The sequence below is a fragment of the Leucoraja erinacea genome, chromosome 4 (assembly GCF_028641065.1).
Source record: "Leucoraja erinacea ecotype New England chromosome 4, Leri_hhj_1, whole genome shotgun sequence".
In the NCBI taxonomy this organism is placed as follows: Eukaryota; Metazoa; Chordata; class Chondrichthyes; order Rajiformes; family Rajidae; genus Leucoraja; species Leucoraja erinaceus.
In genome coordinates, this window is record NC_073380.1 from 103,037,267 (window position 1) to 103,055,466 (window position 18,200).

The 18,200-nt window shown below is 41.2% G+C and overlaps 1 protein-coding gene across 1 annotated transcript in view; it reads right to left on the reverse strand.

Moving 5' to 3' along the window:
- Window positions 1–211: 211 nt before the first annotated feature.
- Window positions 212–18,200, reverse strand: part of LOC129696075 (adhesion G protein-coupled receptor E2-like) — a 42,768-nt gene continuing 24,779 nt past the window's right edge. Inside the window, exon 8 of the mRNA XM_055633482.1 lies at window positions 212–1,617. Coding sequence (XP_055489457.1) covers window positions 1,592–1,617 — 26 coding nt within the window. The 3' untranslated portion in view covers window positions 212–1,591. The remainder of the gene's footprint in view (window positions 1,618–18,200) is intronic.

Consider the following 18,200-nt stretch of genomic DNA (forward strand, 5'->3'; position numbering starts at 1 on the left):
ACTACCCTCCCCCCCCCCCCCCACACACACACACACACACACACACACACCTTGCAACAGCCTTAGCACTCTAGTCTCTGATCATTGTATTGTATTGTATTGTATTTTAATGACCACACAGCCAGGCTGGTGGAATTTGTTATCAGTACAGCTCGGTACAGGTTCCAACAGTTCATCAACAATTAAACATATAACATAGATTGAATAGGTTGAATGTTAGGTCTTTATTCTCTGGAGCGCAGAAGGTTAAGGGGGGACTTGATAGAGGTCTTTAAAATGATGAGAGGGATAGACAGAGTTGATGTGGATCAGCTTTTCCCTTTGAGAATAGGGAAGATTCAAACAAGAGGACATGACTTCAGAATTAAGGGACAGAAGATTAGGGGTAATATGAGGGGGAACTTCTTTACTCAGAGAGTGGTAGCGGTGTGGAATGAGCTTCCAGTGGAAGTGGTGGAGGCAGGTTCATTGGTATCATTTAAAAATAAATTGGATAGGCATATGGATGAGAAGGGAATGGAGGGTTATGGTATGAGTGCAGGCAAGGGGGACTAAGGGAAAAAAAGTTGTTCAGCACGGACTTGTAGGGCCGAGATGGCCTGTTTCCGTGCTGTAATTGTTATATGGTTATATGATTATATGGTTATAGATATACATACAGACAGACACATTACATAATACATAAGGGCCATGCTTATTCTTATTCCTCACCGTACAGAGTTTAAAAAGTTAATTGCAGTGGGAATGAAACTGTTTTTGAAGCGGTTTGTTTTGGAGGCAATTGTCCTGTAGCGCCTCCCAGAGGGCAGTAGCTGAAAGGCATAGTGTGCAGGGTGAGTAGGATCAGAGATGATCTTGCGGGCTCTGTGTAATGTCCGTTTGATAAAGTGATTCAAGGGATGGTAGGGGTAAGCCAATAATTTTTGATGTTCTGTTGATGATGCGCTGTAATTTCTTCCGGGAGAGTGAGTTGAGACTGCCGAACCAGACTGTGATGGATGAAGTGAGGATGCTTTCAATGATGGCTGTATAGAAGCGGAGCATGAGATGAGACGTTACTCTGAACTCCCTGAGCTGTCGGAGATGGAAAAGTCTTTGCTGGGCTTTTCCATAGATGTGGTCTGCGTTTGTCCTCCATTTGAGGTTGTTGCTGATGTGGATTCCAAGGAGTTTGAATGTGTCAGTGATGGAGATGGATTCACCTTTAATGAGCACAGGAGTTTTGGGGGATGGCTGGCGTCTTGGGTCGATGATGAGTTATTTTGTTTTTGATGAATTGAGTAAGAGATCATGGTCTGTGCACCAGGTCACTGCTTGGTTGACCTGTGCATGGTATTCAGTTTCTTGGTTGTTGGTGATGAATCCAATGATGGTTGAGTCGTCCGCGTACTTGTACAGGTTGACGGAGCTGTGGTGGGATGTGAGCTGGTTTGTGTAAAGGGAGAATAGCCAGGGTGAGAGAACACAGCCTTGGGGTGTGCCTGAGGAACAGAGGGGAGGTTTAAAGGCCACTCCTGTGACCTGTGTACAGGTTCCAGGATAACGCTAAAAAAGAGCTGAACTGCTGGAATATTACCTCTTAAATAAAACATTAAGCCGGCTTCCTGACGTGCACACCTGGAGAAATATAATACAAATACAAGGTATTAAAACTGGATGGGGGAAAACATTTGGATAGTTTGAAATTGTGAGGGTGTTTTACAGCTTAATATACAGAGAAGTTACTTCAATTTGCAGGTCTAAAATAGATATTCACTAATAAATCCATTAAGGAGTCTGTGCAATAAATCATCTGAGTGCAATGTTACTCTGAAATGGGCTGCCACATGGAACTGTTGAGTGAATTGCAATGCTTCATGTGTTGTGAAGATTGGTATGCATAGGGTGTTGAAAGGAAACAAATTTCGATAGACACCAATGAAAGAAAGATGGTGAGAGAAGATATCTTGTTTCTTGGATCTTTGTTGTAAAATGTATTTAATTCTGCATTATTTTGTTAATTAAAAAGGTCAAATTATACCACAATTTGTTTATCTGTAGTAGTAGTTTAAAGGTTAATTTAGTATATTAGAAAAGGATTAATTTATTTGCATTAATGATATGAAACTGCAGACTGTTCAATTATTTATTGCACAATAATACAAAAAAACGCTTGCAAAATACCCGTTATTTGATTTAACAACGTCAAAATGAATATCTTTTTTTAAATCCACCTTTTTCTTAACCTAATTTCGTAGAATAACACTACATTAATTTGCTATTACATAGAATTGCTAGTCGTGTATGGAACAGTAATAGCCCATTCAGATTAGGAGCTTCCTATTGCCATTTATATTCCACCCCAGCCTCCTTCCTTTCACTACCTGAATAGTCTTTCATCTCCTTTCCCACATATACTGATTTAATTTTTCCTTAAACACATCTGCACTATGCACTTACAACACCACCTATGGAGCAAGTTCCACATTTTACCCATTCTCTGAGCAAATAGGTTTTGTTGATCTGATATCAATGATCTTTTGTTTCAGTGCTTCCCACATTACCTTTGGTTAGGTGGCTCTTCCAGACTTGTCTTATCCAGAAGAAAATAGCAAGAGATTATGCATTCTCTACTACTATTTATAATCTGGCAGTTCAGATATTATCTCCATGAAATATATTATTTAACCTCTCTAGTGCCTTTGTTCTTTTCATACAATGGCAACCAGAATGATATTACATTTACCAACGTTTGATTCAAGATTGGCATAAGTTATCTTATTTTAAAATGTACCTTTCTTGATATGAACATTTAATTTGCTTTTAGATGGTCTAAGCATTAATAATTCTTTATTCTTGCACTTTTAGATCCATTACTCTTCTCATCATTTTGATTCTTATATTTGAATAACACATGATTTCCTATTTATTCTTACCAATATATCATTATCCACATTGAAATAGATATGACAATTAGATGCACAACTCAAATGCTGGATATCTGAAGTAAAAACAGAAAGATTTGGAATGATCTGCAAGTCTGCTGCATCAGTGAGAATATTTTATAATTAAATCCTATTATTTGTTAAAGCCTTATTCAGTATTGAAAATGACATTCCAGTTTGGTGCCATTTTCAAATTTGAAAACATTTTTTGATTCCAAAGTTTATGAATACCATATGTGAGCAGCAGTAATTTGTCATGTGAGATATATTTGACCTTCTGCCACTTTGAATCTATCTGCTAGCATATATGTGTTGCTTAATGTTGGGCTGACAATGAGCTCTCCATTGTGAGACTGGCCTGCTGGTTCATTTTTCTCGGATCTTATCCATTAGTTTACAATTTTAACCTATTGATTGATTTAGTTTACTTTCCTTTTCAACAAAAGCAAAACACTCATGAGTTACTCCATTTATCACAGTTGCATAAATTATGGGGAGTCGTAAATAAACAATTTTTAAAATGAGTAAGGTTAAAACAAGATGGATAGTCCCAGACTGTAAAAAGCAACCGTTCATCACTTAGCAAAATGTAAGAAATAAAAAACAGGAAATGTTGGAAATAATAGGGACGTCGGCAGATGGTAGGATAAGTGCAGTACATTCATATCTTGTATTTATTTGCACACTTTTCAGCAGAGGCTTTTGATGCTGACTTCATGTTGAAAAATTGGCTGATATCCCCAATCTCCCCTTAAGCCAGGATGAAAAGCCTTATCACAGCATCTGTGACTAAATACAGACTGAGAGTTGAAATAACCCTGCATGTGTAATAGCCAAAGCTTGATACAAGTTTAAAATATTTTCTCTACTAATAATTCTGAATCTCTAATAATAAACTATGGTGTGTTTGCTTTGGTTCTCTCCATATCAAGAGGTGCTTTTAATAACTGAACCATTTATTAAATATGCCAACGTTAATTAATATTAAGCCATTCTATGTTCAAAATACTAATTTGATAAATCCATCATCTCCCTAAATTGAACAGGATAGTAAAATAATAATAAATTTGAATAAACTTTGGGTCATGTATTTAATTGCTTTAAGGATGAATGCACACCAAACTAATTGTTGGAATTGCATTCAACCAGCCATGTGGCTGGTAGTCCATCATGTTCTCGGTTTGTGCTTTGTAGATGATGAAAGGGCTTTAGAAATTCAGAAGGTAAGTCATGTGACACAGGAAACCCAGCCACCCAGAATTATGCAGCAGCAGTTCAAAACATCTGTGAGAGGGAAGGTGGCTGATGTGTGGAGATACCTGACAAGGACTGTTACACCATGTGATCTATTGCCCTGGTGGCAGATATCCATCTCCCCCTATAGCACTCAAACTATCACTTGATCTGGCTGCTCTGCATTGCAAGATGAGGCTCAAGGAGTCAGATAGCAGAATGAGTCCATTGTGTAAATAGGGTTTGTTTCCATTTCCTTATTGGAAATGATGGGTCCAATTTCTGCACAAAGCCCCATTTAAGACTGGATAAGGTGACCTCCTTGCACTTTTGAATTGTGCCCAATCTTTCTGTCAGGAGTAACAAAGCCTCAAGCTTTTCAATGACAATTCCCTAAAGCCTATGTTGTAATTAGCCCAATGAAACACTGATTTGAGTCTTGTGCATCAGGACTCATGGGTGACTTTTCTCTTTGGCACCTGTATCCCTCTGCCTCTATGTCTTGGCAACATCTGACTCATGGCCAATGACTCACTGCACAGTGTTTCTTGCTTTGTAATTCTTTATTCATACTGTCTGGCTAACTCCATGACAGCTTTGGTTCCAACCGTGCCATTAACTTCCATGGATGTCACCTTTCCGATTTTTGCCTCCATCCTCTCCATGAAAAATGCACATATTCCTCCTTTCCAGGTCCTATACCCTGACCACCATACGGAAACTTTATGCCATTTCCTCCCATACTTACTAAAGGTCTTCAACATTAAATGTTTGTCCTTCCACAGAAGCTGACTGACTCGTTGAGTTTTTTCATCATTTTCGATTTTATTTCAGATTTCTAGCATGTGCAGATTTTTGTTTTTGATTTCTACCTTATTCTATCTTCCACCATTTTCCAGTTTTGAGACTTAGTTTCCCTTACAGTACAAGTGCCTGCATGTCAACACCAGCCACAATGGACTTTTTCTTTGAAAGTGCAGTCTGATTTAAATTCTTGTGCTGTCTTAGAATAATGTTGGCCCCTTCCTCGGGCTTTTAGCCATTTAATAATGTTGCAAACATTGGCGAAGAGTAAAGCTCGAGCAGACATGTGGAGCAAGTGCTATTTCCATTGCAGTTAATGGATGTGTTCGTTATTGCCAAATATGGTGTTTAGAGTCTTTACATTAAAAAAGGATTCTAGGATCAAATTAAAGATTTACTTCCAACTCCCCAGGCTCAATGCAATTTAAAAGAACTAAAGCTCACCAGACCATTGAATTCCTTTACAAGGTATCACACTGGGCAATAATAGGCTCGATAAAATGCCATTAGCTCACTGAGGAATGTATAGGATAGATAGCAATTTCCTCCGTTACTGTAACCTCATGCTGAGAATGGAGCTTGATGATTTACTTCAGCATTGCAGGACACTTCTTGTGTTTATTTTCCTTTGAGCTGGAAAGTTCTAATGATTTAAGAGTTTTAACATGAAAAAGGACTTCAAAAACAGATGAATGTGTGAAAATAATTTGATCTCTAGAATGATTTCTACTGACTGTTAATGGCCTTTCTCTGCCTCAGAGGGCGGTGGAGGCAGGTTCTCTGGATGCTTTCAAGAGAGAGCTAGATAGGGCTCATAAAATATCAGAGTCAGGGGATATGGGGAGAAGGCAGGAACGGGGTACTGATTGGGGATGATCAGTCATGATCACATTGAATGGCAGTGCTGGCTCGAAGGGCTGAATGGCCTACTCCTGCACCCATCGTCTATTGTCTATTGCCTTGATATGGCCATGAAAGGTGAACTTGTTCAATATGTTGTAGCAAAGCACTCAATGTTTCACATAACTATTTTACTCCATGTCAGACCCAGAGTAGCCTCCAGGAAGAGGGGCAATGAAATATAACTAGTCATTATACAAGAATGGTTGTATTTTTCCCACAACAAGGCAATATGGCTGCAATGGCATCTCCAGGCTATGTTCATCCACCAGATAAAATCATTGTAAACTTTGCATTGTTAATAATTGTTAGCTTCAAATCCACATCCCAACCCTGCTGACAAACAGTTTCCCTGATCATGGCCCTCACCTGGGTCACAACGACGGTAGCCTGGATCACCTCAGCGCAGAGGGAGAACAAGGAGGGAAGAGACAAAGACTTTAAGACTTTTGCCTCCATCACAGTGAGGAGGTGCCTGGTGAACTCACTGTGGTGGATGTTAATTTGTGTTTATTGTATGTTTTGTTATATATTATTATATGAATGACTGCAGGCAACACAATTTCGTTCAGACCGAAAGGTCTGAATGACAATAAAAGAATCCAATCCAATCCAATGCCACCTCTCCCAGTTATGTCCTGAGGAGAAAGGCCTTTGTGAGAATTAGAATAATGGAGCACAAATGGAATGGGCCTCCTGTGGAATGGTATTTTATGACAAAATATTTTCTAGAAACGGTATTACCAATAGCCTTGAGCCTCATCCATTAAATAAAAAAAACAATATCTTGAACCGACATGGAAAAGTATTGTTTACAATGAAAATACTCAGGTCTCCGTTAGTATGATATGAGCAAAATCTATCTGCTCACAATATGTGGACCTCACTCAGAAAGGAATATTAATATCTATTTCTAACTGTCCCTCTGAACTGAGTGCTTCCTGGACATATCAGAGGGTGATTTAGTATCAATCATTTTAGATTTGGAATCGGATAAAGTCCTGACCAGGTGAGATCAGTACATGTTATAATTGGTGAACCAGATAGAATCAAACAACATTTTTGATGTACCTAATTATTTGAATTCTAAATCTCGGCTTCAGTGGTAGGATTCAAATCTAGATCAATGAATCAAACCTTAAATTTGTCCATTAAGCTATTGTATTCTTAAACATTTTAGAAACATAGAAAACATAGAAATTAGGTGCAGGAGTAGGCCATTCGGCCCTTCGAGCCTGCACCGCCATTCAATATGATCATGGCTGATCATCCAACTCAGTATCCCGTACCTGCCTTCTCTCCATACCCACTGATCCCCTTAGCCACAAGGGCCACATCTAACTCCCTCTTAAATATAGCCAATGAACTGGCCTCAACTACCCTCTGTGGCAGAGAGTTCCAGAGATTCACCACTCTCTGTGTGAAAAAAGTTCTTCTCATCTCGGTTTTAAAGGATTTCCCCCTTATCCTTAAGCTGTGACCCCTTGTCCTGGACTTCCCTAACATCGGGAACAATCTTCCTGCATCTAGCCTGTCCAACCCCTTAAGAATTTTTGTAAGTTTCTATAAGATCCCCTCTCAATCTTCTAAATTCTAGAGAGTATAAACCAAGTCTATCCAGTCTTTCTTCATAAGACAGTCCTGACATCCCAGGAATCAGTCTGGTGAACCGTCTCTGCACTCCCTCTATGGCAATAATGTCCTTCTCTCAGATTTGGAGACCAAAACTGTACGCAATACTCCAGGTGTGGTCTCACCAAGACCGTGTACAACTGCAGTAGAACCTCTCTGCTCCTATACTCAATGCTGTAATTTTGTAATTACAGTAGAAGTTCCTGGTTCCTTTCTTTTTGCACATCAGTAAAATCACAAGCTATAAGATTTTAGGAAATACTTCAATGATTTAATGGTGGAAAGGCACAATAGAGTTTTGAAGGCATCTGTTTGCAAAAGTAGATCTCTTGTAATCTTTGTCACATTATTTTGTGCTAGGTTTGTGCTTTCCATTGATGGATAAGTACATGCATTGATCTTGATTCCAATTGAATGGCAAATCCCTAAAGATCATCACTGTAGATCTACAACAATTGTTTAAATTTTCAATGACTAATAACATTAACGCCACTCCTCAATGTAATTTTTGTGAAATTGAGAGAAATGCAACCCTAAGTCTAGTCGTTATCATTCTCAAAACCACTACAGATTCTTGTATTTTTATATAGCAAACAGTACTGGATTAGGGAGGGTATCTTATTCTGGTAGCTATGAAGCTGCTCATACTTTATACATTACTTGTTAAACCAGGTCAAGGAACATCCACTAATATGTGTCCTGTAAGTAAATCAGTTCCAATTAAATAGTGCACATAGATATAGACAGATGGTCATCAAAATTAAAACATTTCACCAGGGAGCTAATGGGAGAAAATGAGTATAAATAATACAAACAGAGCAAGAGCATCTGCCAAGAGACTGAACTAATTAAACGTGATAAATATTTCATAAACTGAATGAATTCTGGAAATGCAGATGCATTTTAACAGACAAGGAGTTTAAAGGACTGAAGCAAGAGATACCACCACCTTGGAAAGAGAGGCATTTTAATGTGTATTTTGAACCTTGTGTGCTTTGGAAATATTTTGCTTTATCTGTGTATCCATTATTGCAGCTGTGATGTGCTCAACACTGGAAACATGAAATAAATGTTGTGTCACATATAGCAGCATCTGACAGGAAGCTATGCTGTTCCACAGCAGTGATAATTTTCTCACTGGTATCTGTGGTTTTACTCAAAGTAGTCATTTTCTTTCAAGGTATTGAGTATAGGTTGCCCATGGTGCTAGAGTGGGGAAAGATGTGGATATTCTTTTCGTCAGAAATACTGGTGAGTGAGCAGACATCACACTTGGACAGTAAACGGATTATTGTCTTTAGATTTGGTTTGAATTTATTTCCAGGTATCACTATATATGAGTTTCAAATTGAAATTCATTCAGGATTCTGGGAGCCTCTCTGTATTTTTAGGGTGAGAAATAGAGAACAACACTGCCCAAAACATACTATCCAAACCCGAACTGATCCTCCCCTAACCCTTTTACACCAGAAAATAATAGGTAGTCTACTGTACTGGTGTTATGTTACAAACCTTCTGCCCACCAGGTGCTTTCAGGATAGGAAGCATGCATGGAAATGATCGGCCCTGTTGTTAGAGATCACAATTCACAGCCAAGTTGGAATCCAGCCTCTTCATGGAGGCATTACTCAAAGTGATTTCAAACACATCCCCAAAGGGACAATAAGTGAGGTTTAGCCCAGTGAACGGTTTCTGACTTTAATGAAAAGCATTGCTTTCTGAGGTTGTGAGTGCAAAGAAGATATGTCCCAATTGCCATGAGGGAGTGCTCTTACAGCAATATGTTTTGTTACTGGAATTGCCAGCAACATGGGTCAAGTGAGCGCTGATAATGCAATCACTTTTATACCAACGTGTCTTTATTCACTGTGCTGCATCACCAGACTGTCCACTTTCTGAGATCATCGTTGAAAGGAGTTCAGCCATAAAAACCCAAAGTAATTACACCAGGCCAATTTCAAACCATCCATTCAGGAGCACCCTACATATCCATCCTTGCAGCATCTAATTTCTATTATTTAAGAAGGCCTGCAAAGAAGAACTAAGGATCAATGAACCTAACATCTGTGGTAGATTAATTATTGGAGGATATTCTGAGGGATACGATATACAGCATTTTTAATGTCTTGTGAATTTGACTGAGATTTGTGATGAAGTAATGAAGTCGGCAACTGTGGCAGGGCTTGAATGACATCACCTTCTAAGCATCAGTCCCTGACGAGCTCGATGCATTTTACACGCTTTGATAGGGAGAACACTGATGTGCCTTCCCGAGTCCCCATTCACCGTGATGGTATTTCAGTCACAGTTACAGAGGCTGACGTCAGAAGATGCTTCAGTGGGGTGAACCCTCGGTAAGCACCTGGTCCTGATGGAATACCCGGTCGTATTCTAAAATCCTGTGTGGACCAACTGGTTGGAGTTTTTACACACATTTTCAACATCTCACTTCTGAGGTCTGAGGTTCTCACCTGCTTTAAAAGGGCATCAATAATAACAGTGCCCAAGAAGAGCAAGGTGATGTGCCTCAATGACTATCGACCAGTGGCACTAACGCCGGTGGTGATGAAGTGCTTTGAGAGGTTGATTATGGCACAAATCAACTCCTACATCGACAAGAACTTCGACCCACTGCAGTTTGCTTACCACCACAACAGATCAACGGTGGATGCGATCTCACTGGCTCTCCACTCCGCACTGGACCACTTGGACAACAAAAACTCATATGTCAGGCTGTTATTCATTGATTACAGCTCAGCATTTAATACCATCATCCCCTCCAAGCTGGTTACCAAGCTCTCAGAACTGGGTCTCTGTGCATCCCTCTGCAATTGGATCCTCAACTACCTCATCCACAGACCACAGTCTGTCCGTATTGGTGAAAATGTGTCAGCCTCGATTACAATCAACATGGGATCACCTCAAGGCTGCGTGCTCAGCCCCCTGTTTTACTCACTCTATACTCATTACTGCATAGCTGGACATAGTGCGAGCTGTCTCTGCTGCGACCAGCCCCCTTCCCCTCCAGCCCCAAATCCCCCCTTCCCCACACCCCCCTTCCCCAGCCCCCCTTTCCCCACCACCACCCCCTTCCCCCACACCCCTTTCCCCACAACCCCACCTTCACCCACACACACCCTTTCCCCACCTCTCCTTACACAACCCCCTTCACCCCCTTTTCCCCATCCCCTCCCCCCCCCCCCCCCCCTTTCACCCACCTCTTCCCCCACCAATTCAATTTAGATAATATTTTAGATAAATACAAATGATATGTAGAATCAGGAGATAACCTCCAAGAAACATAATACTCGTGTTTCTCCAGATTTTCATGGAAACTCAAAGGTTTAGAACAGGGCTGTGCCTCATCAATTATCTGTGCCATGCCTCCAGTACTCAGATATTCCTCTTTCATATCACCAATAGCAACAAGAAGATGTATCAATGATATGATCTGACCAAAGCACTGATCATTGATTATAAATTGCTCAGATTTATGTTCATCCGTTTTGATTCTGCTTTGCTTAGTGTTGTGTTTACAGTCTTTATGTCTCTTTTGGTTAGGCACAAACTATTTTTCTCCCAATTAGAAGCACATGATAGCATGCACTGGGTCCTGTGATCAAGATGAGTATAAAATGTCAGACAATTCTCCATGCACAAATCCTTTGTTACAAAATGAGATATCTTGTTTAGGATCATAGCATCATAAACAAATGCTGCAAGGAAGCAGGCCCTTTGGCCCATTGAGTCTATGTTGATCATCATACACCCATCTATATAACCATATAACCATATAACAATTACAGCACGGAAACAGGCCATCTCGGCCCTACAAGTCCGTGCCGAACAACTTTTTTTCCCTTAGTCCCACCTGCCTGCACTCATACCATAACCCTCCATTCCCTTCTCATCCATATGCCTATCCAATTTATTTTTAAATTATACCAATGAACCTGCCTCCACCACTTCCACTGGAAGCTCATTCCACACCGCTACCACTCTCTGAGTAAAGAAGTTCCCCCTCATATTACCCCTAAACTTCTGTCCCTTAATTCTGAAGTCATGTCCTCTTGTTTGAATCTTCCCTATTCTCAAAGGGAAAAGCTTGTCCACATCAACTCTGTCTATCCCTCTCATCATTTTAAAGACCTCTTTCAAGTCCCCCCTTAACCTTCTGCGCTCCAGAGAATAAAGACCTAACTTATTCAACTTATCTCTGTAACTTAGTTGTTGACACCCAGGCAACATTCTAGTAAATCTCCTCTGTACTCTCTCTATTTTGTTGACATATTAATCCCATTTTATTCTCTCTCGTTTTCTTTCTACGTCCGTCTCAATGTAAAGGCCCTGTCCCACGTTCCCGAGTTACTCATGAACTCTCCCAAGTTTTCTCCTTAATTCGAACTCGGAGAATGTCGGGGAATGTCTGTAGCGAGTCCGTTAGAGTCCATAGATGTTTCGTAGCGGCTCGTAATGCCAGCTGTAGGAACTCGGGGCATGAGGTAAGTCGAGACGTTTTTTCAACATGTTGAAAAATGTCCACAAGTAAAAAAAAAGCTCAGAGTAGCTACAAATGGCAATTACCGTAATTATCCGAGTTCGAATCTCGGGAGAGTTTGTGAGTAACTCGGGAAAGTGGGAGAGGGCCTTTATTGTGTCAATTGTAGCATTTGGTCAGAAAATTTACTAAAGTGTCGTCATGCTAATTGCAACTTAAAATATATAAACATTCAAACATGTCTTTTTTTTTCAATTGAACATGCTTTATATGAAATGGTTACTGAAACATTTGTAGCTTACATGATTGGTGTGTATTCCTTTCAAAAATGCAATATATGATCAAGTACACATTCTTGCAAATGTGTCACTGTGGAACTGGGAAGAACCAGCCTAATGCCCCTGTCCCACTTAGGAAACCTGAATGGAAACCTCTGGAGACTTTGCGCCCCACCCAAGGTTTCCGTGCAGTTCCCGGAGGTTGCAGGTGGTTGCCGGAGGTTGCAGGTAGTGGAAGCAGGTAGGGAGACTGACAAAAACCTCCGGGAACCGCACGGAAACCTTGGGTGGGGCGCAAGGCCTCCAGAGGTTTCCGTTTAGGTTTCCTAAGTGGGACAGGGTCATAAGGGGCCTGTCACACTTCGGTACATTTTTGGGCGACTACAGATGATTGCCACAATATTTTCAGCATGTTGAAAATTTTTCGACGACAGTGACGACAATTTTTGCTGTCGTGGGTGAATTCCATTAAAATTAGTCACAAAATCAGATACAAAGGACACGTTCTATGAAAACCTTGCATTCATCATCATCAGTATCCCCAGCAAGGAAGATCTTGTTCTCCAGGGCGACTTCAATGCCAGAGTGGGCGCAGACCACGATTCGTGGTATTCAACTTTTGGGCAGTTTGGTGTGGGAAAAATGAATGACTGCTTGAGCTGTGCATTTCCCATGACCTGTGCATCGCCAACTCGTACTTCCAGACAAAGCCCCAGCACAAGGTTTCGTGGAGACACCCACGCTCAAAGCATTGGCATCAACTGGATCTGATCCTAGTCAGACATGCCGTCATCAAGAACCTTCTCCACACATGCTCCTACCACAGTGCGGACTGCGACACAGACCACTCCTTGGTGTGTTGCAAGATCAGCCTGCAACCAAAGAGGTTTTATCGTACCAAGAAGCAGGGGAACCCCGGCATTGATGTCAGTAAGATGCCCCATCCAGACAGGGACGGGGCAGGATACAGAGGCACCGCCTGTCATCACCATCGACGACTACGAACTCGATGCCGTCCAACAGTTCACGTACCACGGGCACCACCATCACCGACAACCTCTCCTTGGACACCAAAAAAGTTGTGGCATGATGCGGCGTGACGCGGCGGTGACGTGGCAGATGACATCTTGACGCACGGTGTTTCCTCAAGTGTCCGAACATTTTTTTTGTCGCCGCTGGATTTTGAAATGTTCAAAATCTTTTGGCGACCCTGATATGTCAGTCAACGTAGTGGTCAAAAAACTCACCTTGGGGCAGGCCCTTTGGACAACTCTTTAGGCGACTGCCAGGGACTTCATAGGGCCCCCTAGGTCATAACTGACCATGGGTGCTGCATCCTAGTTGTTGGCCGCTTGCTCCAAACCTCGGCTAGAGCAGCGTCGCTTGTGGCTGAAGGGACCAATGCTGGAGTGACAGTCCCTGTGGCAAAGTTGGCATGGTGTGTGGTCTCTGGTTTGTTGATGTTGCCGCTCTCCTTTCTGCGTGCCCGCTTGTCTCCCACTGCTTTCTACAGTTTCTCTTCCCCCGTTTCGCGATATTGGTTCAGGGTACCTCTCCACCTCGTGCGGTCAGCTGCATTGCTCTCCCTGGACTCCACATTGATGTTGAGCGCCTTCATATCTCTCTTGCAGACATCCTTGTAACATAGCTGGGGGCGGCCAATGGTTCTCCTCCCAGATGTCAGCTCTCCATAGAGGATGTCTTTTGGAATACGGCCATCCTCCATGCGGTGGACATGGCCCAGCCACCGCAGTCTGTGCTGCCTGAGTAGAGTGTATATACTGGGAAGGCCAGTGTGTGACAGGATCTTGGCGTTGGACACTCTGTCTTGCAAGGATATGCCCAGGATATGGCAGATACTTCTAAGGTGGAAGGTGTTGAGTTTTGTCTCATGTCTGGCATATGTAGACCATGACTCACTGCCGTACAGCAGGGTGCTGTTGACACAGGCATTGTAGACTGCTCTCTTTGTCTTCACTGTCAGCTTTGGGTTGGTCCACACTCGAATTATGAGGTGAGCGAGTGTTGTAGCTGCCTTCCCGATCCTCTTATCAATAAGACCATAAAGAATGCTTAAGGTGTATTACAGGCAAATTGCAACTGGTTCAGACCATTGTGAAGTATTTACACACAACACGAAGAAGGAAGAATATAATTGTGGAGTATCAGGAATATAAATGTGGAGTATAAGGAATGTAAAAAGAATCTTAAGAAATAAATTAGAAAAGCTAAAAGAAGATATGAGGTTGCTCTGGCAAGTAAGGTGAAAGTAAATCCAAAGGGTTTCTACAGCTATATTAATAGCAAAAAGATAACGAGGGATACAATTGGTCCATTGGAGAGACAGAGTGGGCAGCTATCTGCAGAGCCAAAAGAGATGGGGGAGATATTGAACAATTTATTTTTCTTCGGTATTCACCAAGGAGAAGGATATTGAATTGTGTGAGGTAAGGGAAACAAGTAGATTAGCTATGGATACTATGAGTTTCAAAGTAAAAGAAGTACTGACACTTTTGAAAAATATAAAAGTGGATAAGTCTCCAGGTCCTGACAGGATATTCCCTAGGACATTGAGGGAAGTTAGTGTAGAAATAGCCGGGGCTATGACAGAAATATTTCAAATGTCATTAGAAAAGGGAATAGTCCCCGAGGATTGGCGTACTGCGCATGTTGTTCCATTGTTTAAAAAGGGTTCTAAGAGTAAACCTAGCAATTATAGACCTGTTAGTTTGACTTCAGTGGTGGGCAAATTAATGGAAAAGATACTTAGAGATAATATATATAATCATCTGGATAAACAGGGTCTGATTAGGAACAGTCAACATGGATTTGTGCCTGGAAGGTCATGTTTGACTAATCTTCTTGAATTTTTTGAAGAGGTTACTAGGGAAATTGACGAGGGTAAAGCAGTGGATGTTGTCTATATGGACTTTAGTAAGGCCTTTGACAAGGTTCCTCATGGAAGGTTGGTTAAGAAGGTTAAACTGTTGGGTATAAATGCAGGAATAGCAAGATGGATTCAACAGTGGCTGAATGGGAGAAGCCAGAGGGTAATGGTGGATGGCTGTTTGTCGGGTTGGAGGCAGGTGACTAGTGGGGTGCCTTGGCAGGACAAATCAAAATAGGACATACATGGTAAATGGTAGGGAATTGAAGAATATAGTTGAACAGGGGGATCTGGGAATAACCGTGCATAGTTCCTTGAGGTGGAATCTCATATAGATAGGGTGGTAAAGAAAGCTTTTGGTATGCTAGCCTTTATAAATCAGAGCATTGAGTATAGAAGCTGGGATGTAATGTTAAAATTGTACAAGGCATTGGTGAGACCAAATCTGGAGTATGGTGTACAATTTTGGTTGCCCAATTATAGGAAGGATGTCAACAAAATAGAGAGAGTACAGAGGAGATTTACTAGAATGTTTCCTGGGTTTCAACAACTAAGTTACAGAGAAAGGTTGAATAAGTTAGGGCTTTATTCTCTGGAGCGCAGAAGGTTAAGGGGGGGGCTTGATAGAGGTCTTTAAAATGATGAGAGGGACGTGGTGGACGTGGATAAGCTTTTCCCTTTGAGAATAGGGAAGGATCAAACAAGAGGACATGACTTCAGAATTAAGGGACAGAAGTTTAGGGGTAATATGAGGGGGAACTTCTTTACTCAGAGAGTGGTAGCAGTGTGGAATGAGCTTCCAGTGGAAGTGGTGGAGGCAGGTTCATTGGTATCATTTAAAAATAAATTGGATAGGCATATGGATGAGAAGGGAATGGAGGGTTATGGTATGAGTGCAGGCAGGTGGGACTAAGGGAAAAAAGTTGTTCGGCACGGACTTGTAGGGCCAAGATGGCCTGTTTCCGTGCTGTAATTGTTATATGGTTATATGGTTAATATATTTAGACTTTTTTTAGTACAGCTGAATCAGTTAACAAATGATGCAAATTGATTTATACAGCATGGAAAAAGGCCCCTCGGCCTACTTCGCCCATGTCTGCCAACATGTCTACCATGAACCTGGTTGCCCACATTTAGACCTTACCCTTATAAACTTTTCCATTCATTCACTTGTCCAAATATCTTTTGAAACTTTGTATTTGTATCTGCTTCTTTTACCAACTCTTCTAGCAGCTCATACCATGTACACATTAACTTTAGATCACCTTTAAATATTTCACCACTCACCTCAACCCAACGACCTCTAGTTTTAGATTCCCTTATCCTGGTGAAATATAATGTAGCCATCTACCCTATCTCCGCCCCAATGATTTCATGAACCTCTCTAAGGTCACCCTCAACTTCCTTTGCTCAAATAAAAAGCACCCCAGCTTTTCCAATCTCTCTTTTTCTCAAGCCCGCCAGTTCAAGCAATATTCCCATGAATCTTTCTAGCATTCTCTCACATTCCTCCTATAATGTGGTGGAACTTCGCACAATATTCCAGGTTTGACCTAACCAATGATTTGTACAATTGTTACGCGACATCTCAAACCCTGTACACAATGCTTCAGCCAATAAAGAAAAGCACGTCATATATATTTTAAGCATTCTATCTATCTTTATTCTTTGGAGCACAGAAGGTTAAGGGGGGACTTGATAGAAGTCTTTAAAATGATGAGAGGGATAGACAGAATTGACGTGGATCAGCTTTTCCCACTGAGAGTAGGGAAGATTCAAACAAGAGGACATGACTTGACAATTAAGGAACAGAAGTTTAGGGGTAACATGAGGGGGAACTTCTTTACACAAAGAGTGGTGGCTGTGTGGAATGAGCTTCCAGTGAAGGTGGTGGAGGCAGGTTCGTTTTTATCATTTAAAAATAAATTGGATAGTTATATGGACGGGAAAGGAATGGACGGTTATGGTCTGAGCGCAGGTATATGGGACTAGGGGAGAATACGTGTTCGGCACGGACTAGAAGGGTCAAGATGGCCTGTTTGTTATATGTTATATGTGCTGTAATTGTTATATGTTATATGGTTATATGGTTATATCTATCTGTGTTTCCACTTTCAGAGTACGATGCATTTGTTCTCCAAGGTCTAGCTGTTCAATAACACTCCACAAAGCCCTGCCATCAACTTGACATTTGCATTTGTCAGAGTTAAATTCATAAGCCATTATCCCTGTTGTCATAGGCAACCTTCTTTGCTGCCCACAATTGTTGGTTTCATCGTCAAACCTACGAATCGTGCCACCTACATTCTCTTTCAAATCATTAACATTCATGATGAGCAATAAAGAACCTACTACTGATCTCTGCTAAACAGCATTGGTTACTGATCTGCAATGTGAAAATCAACCCTCTACTACCATCGCCAAGCCAACTTTGGATCTAATTAGTTTCTCACCCTGGATCCTATGCATTCTAAACTTCTGGACTGTGGGAAATGTTGAATTGATGTAGAAAGTCCATTGCTTTAAGATTGCTGCCTTAGTTGGTTCTGCATTATTCTCATGCACAAGTATGGTACCGGTGCATTCACAATCTTGTTTAAAGCAACATCAAAGACACGCAGAAGGCCATTGAGAAAGCAAAAAATACTTTCAGTCTTAACCAGAGGATCAACCAGTTCAACTGATTCACGTATAGTAAACAACATGCATTTGATGGGTATATGTGGTTTCTATCACATTTCCTAGAACAATGTACTGAATAAATGTCTGAGTGTGTTTTAACCCAGTTATTAACCGGTCTTTCACCAACCTGGAATCACACAAGCAGGGGGTTCACAGCCTGACAGGATGGCATGTGAAGTAGAACACTTGACTTGCAATGCATTTAGATGTCTGCCCCCATAATTAACTCTCATTATGTATGATATTAACATCTGAATTGGCCTACTGATTAAAAGATTATTCCCATTGTATGATATTATTTGACAGGTATCTGGTGGAATTACTAGAATGTGTCTGCCTGGAGTCGTGTAGATATCATACTT